The sequence below is a fragment of the Nothoprocta perdicaria genome, unplaced genomic scaffold (assembly GCF_003342845.1).
Source record: "Nothoprocta perdicaria isolate Ctin4 unplaced genomic scaffold, notPer1 scaffold_41, whole genome shotgun sequence".
In the NCBI taxonomy this organism is placed as follows: Eukaryota; Metazoa; Chordata; class Aves; order Tinamiformes; family Tinamidae; genus Nothoprocta; species Nothoprocta perdicaria.
Genome location: NW_020455655.1, coordinates 1,521,496 through 1,533,748, shown reverse-complemented (window position 1 = coordinate 1,533,748; position 12,253 = coordinate 1,521,496). Strand labels below are relative to the sequence as shown.

The following is a 12,253-nucleotide window of genomic DNA, read 5'->3' as shown; positions in this document are numbered from 1 at the left end:
GAGCTTATCTAATTACAGCTGACATCAGTTTATAAAAGACGTATAGTCAATCTCTGTAAGTATTCCCCTGAAATAAGTAGAAAAGCTGTACATTTATAGAAAGTAGGTATCTGTTCTTGTTCAAGCAAATTCGCTTGGTCAATATTACTTGATTTCAAAACTATTCAGCCCTTTCAGGTGGAGCAGAGTAAGAATTTTGCACTTGGCTACAAACGGAGAAGGGCCTTGCTAGGACAAGGTTTAATTAGACCCAGTGTTATGTCTGTTTCCTGCTTTCTTAAAAACATTTCAAAGAGTTCACATGCAGTATAAACATCCCTGGAAATAATTTATCATATTTGCATAATATTTGTTTAGTTACAAACTCATAGCTTGTATTTTGACTTACAGAGGAATACGTTACTTTATACATTTGATTAGTTGTTTTTTTATCATCTGTTCAAATGATACTGTATTAGTAATACATTTCTTGGTCAGAATTTCTAGTACTGATACAGATTATCAGAGCACATTTTTCTAGTGCATTGTCTACCGACCGACATTCATTGCTATCTGACTGAACAAAATGATCCAATAAATTGTTCTGCTGAACTTAATGCATAAAAAAGCAGTAGATTCAAATATAGTCCGACTAGCAAAATCATCTCCCTTAAAGATTCATTTCTTTCTGTCCTTGGATATCAAGGTTCAAGCTGTGTGAACTTGGAAGATGACTTCTCTTCTGCTTCATGCTACAGCAGCTGATGAAAGGCAGGGAAAGCTCCAATCCTATCATAACTGTGCAGGCACAGGTACAAAAACAAGTGTGATTAAGCTTAGACTAAAACACAGCCCTGTACTAATGTGTAAGAGTCCATTCAAATTATTATTACATATGAGCAGATTGGGACTGCCTTGCAATATAGATAAATTATGAATACCTTCTTAACCTCTCTCTGGTGCTGTAAGTCTGTGTATAGTACTGGAGTCTCCTCCGTTGTTACCAGTCCTTACTTTAGACAGGAGAGGATGGAAAAAGAGGAATAGCATGATCCTAAAGCAGATTAGATATGCGTATGCCTCTTTTAGAAATGAGGCATATTTTCTGTTTATATACAGAAATTTGAAAATTTCAAATATATAGCATTCAAAATAAGGATCATAAATACAATATTCAAAATAAGCATCAGCACAAGATAAACTGCTAATTTCTTCTTAAAGTCCTTCAACTATGTTGACTAAAAAAAGATGTTTGAAGAAATACTGTGTGTTGATGAAGCAGTTACTCTGCAATTTGATGCAGTTGACATGAATTACTTTGACTTGGACAGTAAAAGTTCTGAGAACAGTTCATTGCACTGCACAATTCACATTGTTCAAGACTGAATGCACACTCCATGAAAAGGGAAGAATTGATCATCTTAGATGCAGATTTTAACACTGCAGCACATATAACTAACATCCTTAATCCACTTAATCCACATATTTAGATGTGCAGCTGTCTTGTCTGGTGAAATCAGAATCTGAGCAGCTGAGAACAGATTTATAGATAGAATTGAATACTTTGAAATTATATAAAATGAAACAAAATATTTCATGTAGTCTTTCCTTTATTGACCATTAAATAAAAATAACTGATCTGTCGTGCCAAAGATGGCATTAGAGCAACTCATTAGTGTTGTTTCAATTAGTCAAAATTGTTGAACARGTTTTTTTTCTGGCAAATGATTGCTTAGGATATACTAAAATGCAGGATTTTGTGGATGATAAATGTTCAATTTTGATTTATTATATTTAACAARGGATTTCTTCATTGTAATCAAACAGGATAACCTGTATTGACTTCCAAGATTGAGTGAATTTTGACAGCAAAAATGATCCATCACTTTAGCATGTAAAATAATTTGGTGTAAAGAAAGACTAGGAAATTTTCTTGCAGAAGGAGAGTTCCTTAATAGATTCTTCCAAATACTGGTAATATTTTTTAACTTAGTGCATTATATGCTTTCACTAACTAAAAGAATAAAATCTAGAGCAAATCATAAAGTTTGTCAAAGTATTTAACATTGTTTTCTTACTGAGAACACTTCAAAATGATACTTCCTGACAGATTCAAGATTGATCACAAGCTGATACTTTGGTGCGCAGCAAAACAGTGGCTGTCTAGTGTCTAATTCACACCAACTTGTGTTTCTTTGTGTCATTTGTCTTCTCTGATAGCATTTGATTTTGCCATAATCAAAGGCTATCAGATTATTTACATCTTTTGTAGAAGAGATGAAAGGAGATTATTTACATCTTTTGTTCAGATATGTATCTTTTTCTTGGAAGATACTGAATGTACTGCATACTGCAACACTGAAGAGTGTGTCTTGAGAGGATTGCTCAGGTTACAAGATCAGTTTTCTTGTACCATTACATCTATCTGGAAAGCTTGGAGGTTGTTGTATAATATGTTGTTTTACAGTCCATGGCACACTTTGGGAAGCAGAAATCTATCTTCAATACTACTGTTCTAAAGCAATATAGAGAAAAATACAGGCTTTTATTTAATGACACTATACAAAGATTAAATGAGCACTAATTTCCAGACTCTTAGAATGGCAGCTTTCAACCTAGTTCATAGCTTTGATTACTAAAAATTGGAGGTTAGCTATTTCAATACAAATATATACAGGTTATAATGCATGTAACTGAGTGCCTGTTTTCATACACTTAAGTACTGTGTCTTTACAGCATAATCAAAACAAGATGCCACCCAGTCCTGCAAATCAAAYGGGCACCACATGAGAAAGCTGCTTATCAGTGTTTGAGAAAAGTGGTTCATCAAATAACAGACATGTTAGGTAACTTTAAGTCATTTCAACTGATTAAAAGTCACCTAAAAGAAGGAAGAGTCTTTATATTTGATATGTACATTCCTAACAAATTTTGTCATTGACTCAGAAGTATATTAAATATTGCATATACTTGGCTGTCACTGAAAACCTTGTTCAGGTATTTTCTGTGTGAATTTTAGTSTAGATTTCAGCAGCAGCTGTAAACTCCTGTACAAAAAAATACTGGGTTTTGTATTAGTTTCCTTCCAGGTAAGATGCTAACTGTTGAAGTTTCAAGAACAAAAAAAACTTTYAGCACTTACAGTGAAACAGAATAACGCAGTCATATTGCAGAGTTGTACCCTAGAGAGTGTTTAGTTTGTCACAACATGTAAATGGTAATATATAAATGCAGCTATTTCACAGCAGGTCTAACAAGAAGTGTTGAATGACAACTTGCATTATACCTTTCTACTTATTTTTGCATTAGCGAAAAGGCTTACCCAAATATGACAAAACAAACTTCAGGAATCAGGCTTTTATTAGTAATCCCTAAGTTCTAAAACATTGTTCTAACTTTTCTATTCCCTGTTCCTAATCAGTGCAGATGTTCAGGACTGTCTTTTGAAAACAAGTAAGCATTCAGAAGATGTTATTATTTGTCTGTATGTGGCCACACTGTAACTGCTGTATAATTAACTGCTTTTTGCAGCCTTCTGTCCYGACTGTTTATAAGAACTGAAAAGTAAAAGTTGTCACTGAAATACTAGGCCTATTAATGTTTGAACAAGACAGTTGAGAAAAACATCTGTTAAAAGCATGTCTGTCACTTCCACTGTTGTTGTATAAACATCTTTAGCTTTTGATAAACATGATCATTAACAGCTCTTATATTTATCTAGCATATTCCTAGGCACCAGTATCTTCTGTTGTTAAACAGACTGTGAGGAGACTACCTGTTTCAGTCCTTTGGGCAGTTGAATTAAGTTTGCAGAAATGTTTCAAATATTTGACCCAGAGTACTACCTCAGCTTGCTTTATCTGCTTCTCTCCATATTTTTACTTTTCATAATTACGTGAGCTACAGCAGGCTGCCCAGTAACCTTTCAGGGACTGCAGTTGGTCAGTATCATGTAGAAACAGATTTTTCTTGCTGGCGTTCATCCTGCTAATACTCTTTTTTTTTTTTTTTTTGGTTCCTATAGTATAGTTAGCTATTAACTATCCCTCGGGTATTTTATGATGCCATCTTTGTGTTAAATTCTCCTAATCTGGCACTATTGTTTGTTCCAAAATTATGGCAGTATACCTGCCTAGAACAAAGCATATTATTCTGTCTCTTCTAGGGGGAGCTAGTTGGTTTTAGTAAATATGAATAGAAATTTAAGTCATTTGTTGTCTAGACTGAACTGATCGCTGTTGGCATGAAGTGCATAGGTAAAAGGCCATTCCTTCCTCTGTATCTATTTTAAGTTTTCATATGAATATATAATAGGTCCTGTTCCTGTAGTGAAATAATAAAGATTTTTATTGCATCACCCACAAGCTTRAGGAGAGTCCTTACTTCTGCACTACGCAATACAACTTATTTGAGAAAACAAAAACATACCTATTCCTTTCACAGACAGGGAAAGATCACAGAACAGTCGCTTTCTAAAAGTAATCCAAGATAGCTAAAGCTCTTGTCTGCCCATCTTGCCCTGTGTATGTTACCTCTGAAAATGTGAATATACTCCTGACTGCTTATTTTCACTTAAGCTGGAGAAAGCTCTTTTCATCTGTTGCTTCTGAATCCATCTTGACATTCAGTACCATCTGACCTTGGGGTTAATTACCCTAACAAATCTTGAGGTTAATTATTAACTAATAACTCCAGTGTAATTAACAGCCCCTGGATGGGGTCGACTGGATGTGGAACACTAAACACTTAGCTAATTTACTGTGCATGTGCACACCTGTGCATATGTTATGTGTATAAAAGAGTTGTGGGTAGGAGAAAGGCTGAAGCTGCAAACATGCAGTCAGAAGGGGCGGGGAAGAGAGGACTCTTCATGTTTCGTTTGCATCATGTTCACTCACCCATGCCTGCTGGAGAGAGCATTTTTTTCTCTTCAAATAAGAGCATTATTCTAAAAGTCCAAGTTTTAAGTAGAAATGTGTGGGGTTAGGGATAGCATTAAGGTATAATATAAATAATTTACAACCTTACTTAGTTCAGTCTTAAAAGCTCAGTCTATGGAGGATAGTAGAATTTTAGCCTATATAATTTTGTTATATACTTTTTTGATGCTTTCCATTACTGTACAAGGCAGTTTATAAGAAAGAAACATGGAAATGGTGTGACAGGAACCTAGCCCTCTTAAATTGTTTAAAAAAAAAAAAATAGAGATTAGATTTTTTAACTAGAGCATGCTRTTGAAAAAAAAAGTTGTTCAGAATAAGAATATTAGGTTTTATTAGTTTAGTTTTATTTGCCTTTTGGAAAGAAGCAGGCTAGAATTGCAAATAATATTTAAGATACAGGTAATGGGAAAAAGTAATTACTAAATTATTAACCTGGTTATCCAATGTAACAAATATTGATCTAGCTCATGATATCTTGTCAATTTAGATATGAATGAAAGCTTCTGTTTTTCTGTTTTGAGACCTAAATAATTTTGAGAGTTAAGTAATTCATAATGAAATCCTATTTTGCTTTTTTTAAGTGATTTGGTTGGATTTAATGTTGATAAAGCGAGGCCAATTGTGAATCCACTCAGTGAACCAGTAATTTTTGAACAGCTTATGTTAGCGGACTGGAGAACGATAGTTTGCATCTTCTGATCACCTCTTTTCTTGCTGAGTGTAAAGTTACCCTAATTACAAGGATAAATTTGCGTATAGAGAATAATATACTTAGGGTTAGTCTTTTGTGGAGTATTGTGAAAATGTTGCTACAGTACTGTGTGTAAAGAGTGAACTTGGGGATTTTGTTTTTTGCGAGCTTTAATCAGTCTGTGCATAAGCTTACCAGAGTTATCTTAAACTATTTTTGCTCATACCTGGCTGTTCAGAGTGCATTTTCTTTTTTTTTTCTCTTTTGAAGAAATAAAGATCAAGCTGACAGAAGTAATTTTGCAAAAGCAAGATGGGCCATGGCTATTCAGAAGGTAAGAAGTTTGTTACTACTCTTTCTGTGTTACTGAAGGTTTTTAGGGTTTTTTTTGCCTATGAAATTACCAAGAATTCAGTAGAAGGTTGTAGGTAATGTAAACTAGTCATTTACAGCATGCTCTGGGGAAGTAACTGCTGAGTTTCCAATTGTAGGGATTGTTCTGTTTGTTCTTACCCGTGTGGTTCTCTTTTCTCTCAGGATTTGGGTAGCTTCTACTCAGAGGAGAGCATTCTGAAGCTTTAGGTACCTAACCTAACAAAGTTCAGTATTTAAAACAAATCCATACCATTGCATGAACAGATGTTTTTTTCCCCTGCCTCTCGCCTCCTCCCTCCCCCCCCCCAATGTAATAATTATGGGAATTTATTTTGATAATTCTCTATGGTGGTATAGTGAGTAATGGAGCCAAATATTTTCTACCTTATTACTGTTGAACTGTACAAACTGTTGCTTCATATGACTAGTTGGGAATTCAGAGCTCATTAGTTTTGCCAGCATTCCTCAGTAATTCTGTTAGTTGTCAGCTGTGTGGCACTTCTGGATAAAGTAAAGGGAATAATAAACTAGCTTTTCAAAATGTTTGCATTTATCAAACTTYTGCTATTTCTTCTCAGACGTAGCATGAATTCTTATTGCTTTGAAAAATATATGATAGTTTATTAGCACATGTTTGGAAAACAGTGTCCTATTTGAGGAACTATTCCAGTAGGAATGTTTGGGATGTAAGCTTTGGACAGCTGGCCTAGGAAAATAAGGTACTGTGTTAGGCAGTTCTGATTAAATAGGAGATGACAGTCTGAGAGAGACCTGCGGCAGTGTAGCTAATGAATATTTACTCCAGGGAGGGGAGAGGAGGTCTAGGCATTTGAGGAAAATGACATATTAGGAAGTATAAATAGAAGAATAAAGAAATCAGTTTAGTTGGAATTGTGCTTGTGGAGTTTTAAAAAGAGAACAGAATTCCTTTACCCTGATATGAAAATGTGATCATAATATCTTTCTGTTGTACTGTTAGGTACAGTGAATGAGTGATTTTTTTTTTCTCCTTAGTTTTCTGTCAGATTTGAAAAGAATATTAGAATGTTGTTATGCACTGGCAGTAATTCTGAGAAGGTGCATTTAGAGTTCTTTCTTTTAAATCACTGTTAGCCAAGAGCAGAATCAAGTTGCTTTCCCCACTGCCAGCCTTGGTGGTTTGTGCATGCCATTTTGATTGCATCTTTAGCTTCTAACGCTGTGTTTACTGAAGGCTCTTTGTTTTACTGCTGTGATACGGTCATTTGAATAAATGACTGTCACCTTTCTGAGGTGGATATATTTGTTATAAATTGCAGATCATGGTAATTGATCTGTAATGCTAACATTAAGAACATGCAAATGACTTAACCCTTGCATTGTTTTGTATCTGTAGTAACTACGGTCCGTGAGGTCTGGAGACGGAAGAGGGTGTTAATGGCACTAWATGGACTGGTCTTACAACTTGAAGATCAGTGACAGAAATTCAGACTTGCCCAGACAAAACCTTGCTGCATGCCTTGTATCTTAATTTGCAAAATGGGCATAGTATATCCATATGTCATGAGTATTTATGCCATTAAATCAAAAAAATAGTTGATACATGTTTCAACCAAGCAAAAGATGACATAGAATCATGCTGTTCTTTGTTATTTTAGGTYAACTATACRACAGTGCAGTAATGATATTCTAGGTTAACTATACGACAGTGCAGTGATTTGGTTAATAGGAGAATATTCTGTTCAGGATAAATCATCATTAACTGTGTTTTGGCAGCAAGTACTCATTTACTGTCTCATTGTGAAATAAAATTTGGTAAACTAACTAAAATGGACATTAGACAGTGGCATGCAACTGTCTAATRCAATGCAACAGGAAGGAAATTACTAGAAGAAAGTAACTTCAAGAAACRTTTCCGAGATACCAGAGAGTGATTTCCCAGCCTAGGAAATGTCATGTGGGAAGCATTTATCAGAAAAGTATAGCTWTTGTTCAGGTATAGATTATGTTCAGGTAGTTTGTAAGCTGTCAGCTATGCCCCTKGTTTTGAGTTTCCATTTTAGAGATTATTCATTAGCTATAGTTGTAATGATAGATGATATCATTGTAGCTGTGTAATCTGAAGCTTACAGAAAATAAACTAGTTGAACTGTCCTACAAGGACAGCATTCTTGTGGAGGCGAAAGTGGGGTGGAATTTTGCACATACTTCATAAGCTTGAGCCAGTTCTTGTATTAAATTGCATCCTGACAGAAGCTGTTACCATAATTTTAAACTGTTTGCTTTTTTCTTTCTGTTGTTTAAAGCTAAATTAAGTCAATAGAAAGTAGTTTTGRAAGTTCTAAGTTGCATAATTTTGTAAAGCTAGGATTTAATAAGGTCACTTAGTAAGAAAACTGTTTTATTGGGGACGCAGCAGTGTCTCAGGACGTGTCCGCAGCGCGGAGGGCCGGCGCGGTCGGCAGGGGGCGCGCGGGGAGCGGGCTGGMGGCGCCGCCGGGCGGGGCCCGCGCTGCTCCTCCCGGCTTCCCTTGCGCGCCGGAGAGCCCGCCGATGGCGTTTCAGTTTGGACTTGGGAATAGTCACAAATATTCACAAGTATATTTATTGGATGAACAGTTATTCCTAAGCAGTGTATACAAAAACATTCAATAGCTCCTTTCTTTCATTTTCCTGCATATGTTTTTGAGTGTTTACAGATGTAAGATAAAACTGCATAGGKAAAAGATGCTTTTTCCAATCTGCAGTTGAGTTCCTGCCACAAAACTCCTTTCTTTGCATTACACTGCCTTGTGAGTTTGTTCTGCACATAGATAAGTGATTTGTTGCAAGTTTGATAACCTAGAATGTATTTTATTCCCTTAAATGGTGGGCTACAGGCACATTATTTTTAAGATAAAATTTATTCTTCATATCACTGTACCTAACCAGAGATACTTGAACATCATTTACAATATGAGGTGGCAGAATTGGTCAAAACRGTTACTTTTCTGCTTGTAACTCTTAATCTTTTGGCCAAATGATTGAAGAGGGTTCCCTATTTCAACATATTAAGAGTTTCTTTTACCTGAGGATGAAAAAGCAATTCCATAAATGTTTAGAGAGCAGGAATTGGCTTGTTTCTGTCTTGTTTTTRTACTAGTGACTTCAGGTTGTAAAATTGCCTTGCTCATACAGTGAATACAATGAATTGCTGCTTATAAGGCCTCCCGGTGTACACGTACCTGGAGCTTTGTTGTGTTTCTTCTGTGTGTGTTTTTTTTTTTTTTTTTAAGATGCTGGTTCACTAGCACCTCTTCTGCTGTATCAAGAGCACTTGACCAATGACTGCTTCAGGGAATTATCCCTGGAAGCTGTGGTCTTGTAATATGGAAATAGACGAACAAATTAGCTGTTCTTTCCATGGAGGCTTTTAATTGCACATTGATTTCTTTGTRTCTGAGTTGGCTTGCTGTGCAAGCTAGGCTAAACTAGTTGGTGACTCCATTAGGATACTAAGTTCGGTTCAGAATTGCGAACAGAAGTTGTACCATTTATGTATACAGTCTATACTTGGCCTATTAATTATATCATAGTTTAACATTACATTTGTAATGCCTTAGTAAAGCACAGTGTTAGCCCTTAAAGATGATACTTTAAAGCTATAATTCCATCGATATACAAAGTTACTAGCAGATAACCACAAAAACCCAAGTGACCCACATAGGCAAACAGTTCCTTTGTATATTTTATTGAGGGCTGACATGGACACTTTCTGTTTCAAAACATTCCAATATTTACTCATTTTAATCTTGGTCATCTCAGCACCTATTTGATTATAATCTTGTCCAAAATGCAGTTTTTCTGTTGCAAGTGTATGTCTAGAGTAGGTGCACATGCTCAGGATTAGGCCATTGCTGYCTAATTTTCTACATCCTTATATGAATAGTGTTGCCAGTTTAAAAGGAGCATTACTGTAATATATAATCAAGATGATGCCACTGAACTTAATATCGGGAAGTATCCTCTTGGTCTCTTGCACATAGATTGTTGTATTTTTTGTTAGCACATAACATGTCAGATTTGATGCAGTGTTCTATACTGGTCCATGTGAAAAATTAAATAACTGCCGTAGTATAGTAACTAGAAAGATTTGAGTAATAAGGCATTTATCTTGTAGTTCTTAACTATGCCACTAAATTACATTTATAGCTAGAATTCATTCAACATGACATTATAGTTGTGAAGGTCCATAATTGCTTTTTTGATGTACAAGGAACATCTGAAATATAATTTTCCTAGAATACATAGATTTATTCTAGAACTGTTCATTTGTAAATTGTACTTTAGAAAAGCATTGTATTCTAAGATCCCATTGCTGATAGYGTTAATGCAACTAGTGTTAATGCAATAGTGTTAACTAAAGAAAGTAAAAGCTACAACCAATAAAGCTTCAAATAAGTGTTAGCAGAAACTGAGTAAAATACTTTTATTTATGTCTTTTATTCTGGTATCCTTAGTGTATTACAGAAACCAAATTGCTAATTCCTTCATTACAAATATGTCAAACATACCAGAAATTATTAACTTTTGTTGTTTATTCTAGCTGAAAATATAATGTATTAAAGCACTTCTCAGTGCTTTGATTTCCTAAAATTGAATCACAGAATCACAGTGGTAATGAGTGTGTGTTTGTATATATGCATACTGTATTGTGCACAACTTTCACATTTAGATTATATACTTTTTTTGCGTATATATGCAATAATGCTTTTTTTTGCATTTTTTGGTCTTATATGATCATTCTGGTAACTTTCGTAGAGCTCTTCATGTGGTAGAGTTTTAAATTATTCTTTAAGATGCTTTCTGTGGCCTTATGTACACCATTTAATTAGTTAACACTTCAGAAAACATACATTGTTCTCAATTTCTCAAGTACAGATTTGTACTTGAGAACATTGTTGCCATTGTSTACAGGGTTATCATTCACTCACTGCATGCAGAATAATAATCTGTCTTGTTCTTTGGGCAAACTAGTAAACAGTGATTGAGCCCTACTGTCTTGCTGTCAACGGAGAGCATATAGAATACTCTGTAGGCAAACAAAAAGTGGTGTATCTGTTACTATCTGGAGCATCAAATAAACATCAAATAATGACAACTATGAATCTATTAGCAGATTCATGACCRAAAATAATCAGCTGTTAATGAAAGCCCTACTGAAAGAACATGCTGTAGAATTCTATCTCCAATTGCATTTGTAAGTGAAAGATTAGCTGAAACATGGCCCTACCAAAATTTCCTTCCCAAGAAAGGTACTGTCTCCTGCTGCTCTCCCTGTGGCCAGTGATGTGCCTGCTGGCTCTCACGAAGCACTGCATGTGTTGTTCCTTTGAGCACAGCTCTCATTTAAGCCTGTTTTACTCCATCTGTGAAGCAGAGGAGCTGCCTGCCACACAAGAGGGCTGTGACTATTGCAGTACATACTGCATTCGGAAGCAGTGACAGGAGAAAACAGCAATGGGTCAAGTTACCCGCACATAAAACCAGGATGATTTCTGTGCACTCGTGTTGATGTTGTATTTAAGCGGGAGTAGGACACTGCCTCCCATTTTGCTGTTACAGAGGAGAAATAAAGCTGAGACGCAGAAGGAATTAGTAGCTAAGAACACAATTGTTCTTAGCTATTAGCACGAGTTGTAGGAGGTGAAAAAAAAATACGTTTAATGCTGCCTAGGGAATACAATGGAATTTAGAACAGATATCGTTGTGGACTGACGGCATGCCTGATTGCACTCGAGTTGAATCACTGAGAAGCAGCTTCATGTTGTACTGTTTTTAAGGCTGAAGAAAGACTGGCAAAATAGGAATGGAGTTGTATACAGTATTTCTGCATAAAAGGAAAATATTATAAAGATGGTGGTATGTAATTTGTATTTTATTTTGTAAGAAGAATTTATTCCAGGTATGTATCTTCTTCCTATCTTTGTATCTAGTCTGCATACATTTTCTGTGTTTCCTTTGTTTCCCTTCCTTATTTTCATTGTGAATGTACCTCCCACTGTTCTAGCTAATGTAATGCRTTGAATTGTAACTGATTTGCCTTCAAATGCTGCTGTGTTGATGGAACTGTATGGGGCTTGTGGACTTAAGGATCAACACTTCATTAAAATCTTGTGGTTACTTTCATTTTTTAATTGTGCAAGTCCACAATGTAAACAGTATAATATTTGGTTTTGCATTGACTCAGGAAATTTTCAGTTATATAAAAAGCTAAATTAAACAATTTCAAGATACGATTATATGA

The 12,253-nt window shown here is 35.4% G+C and overlaps 1 protein-coding gene across 1 annotated transcript in view; it reads left to right on the top strand.

Moving 5' to 3' along the window:
• The window catches only part of LOC112952843 (protein unc-13 homolog A-like), a 44,953-nt gene that overhangs the window by 26,666 nt on the left and 6,034 nt on the right, over positions 1–12,253 (top strand). The window contains exon 7 of the mRNA XM_026045783.1: positions 5,884–5,947. Within this exon, the coding sequence (XP_025901568.1) occupies positions 5,884–5,947 (64 nt within the window). The remainder of the gene's footprint in view (positions 1–5,883; positions 5,948–12,253) is intronic.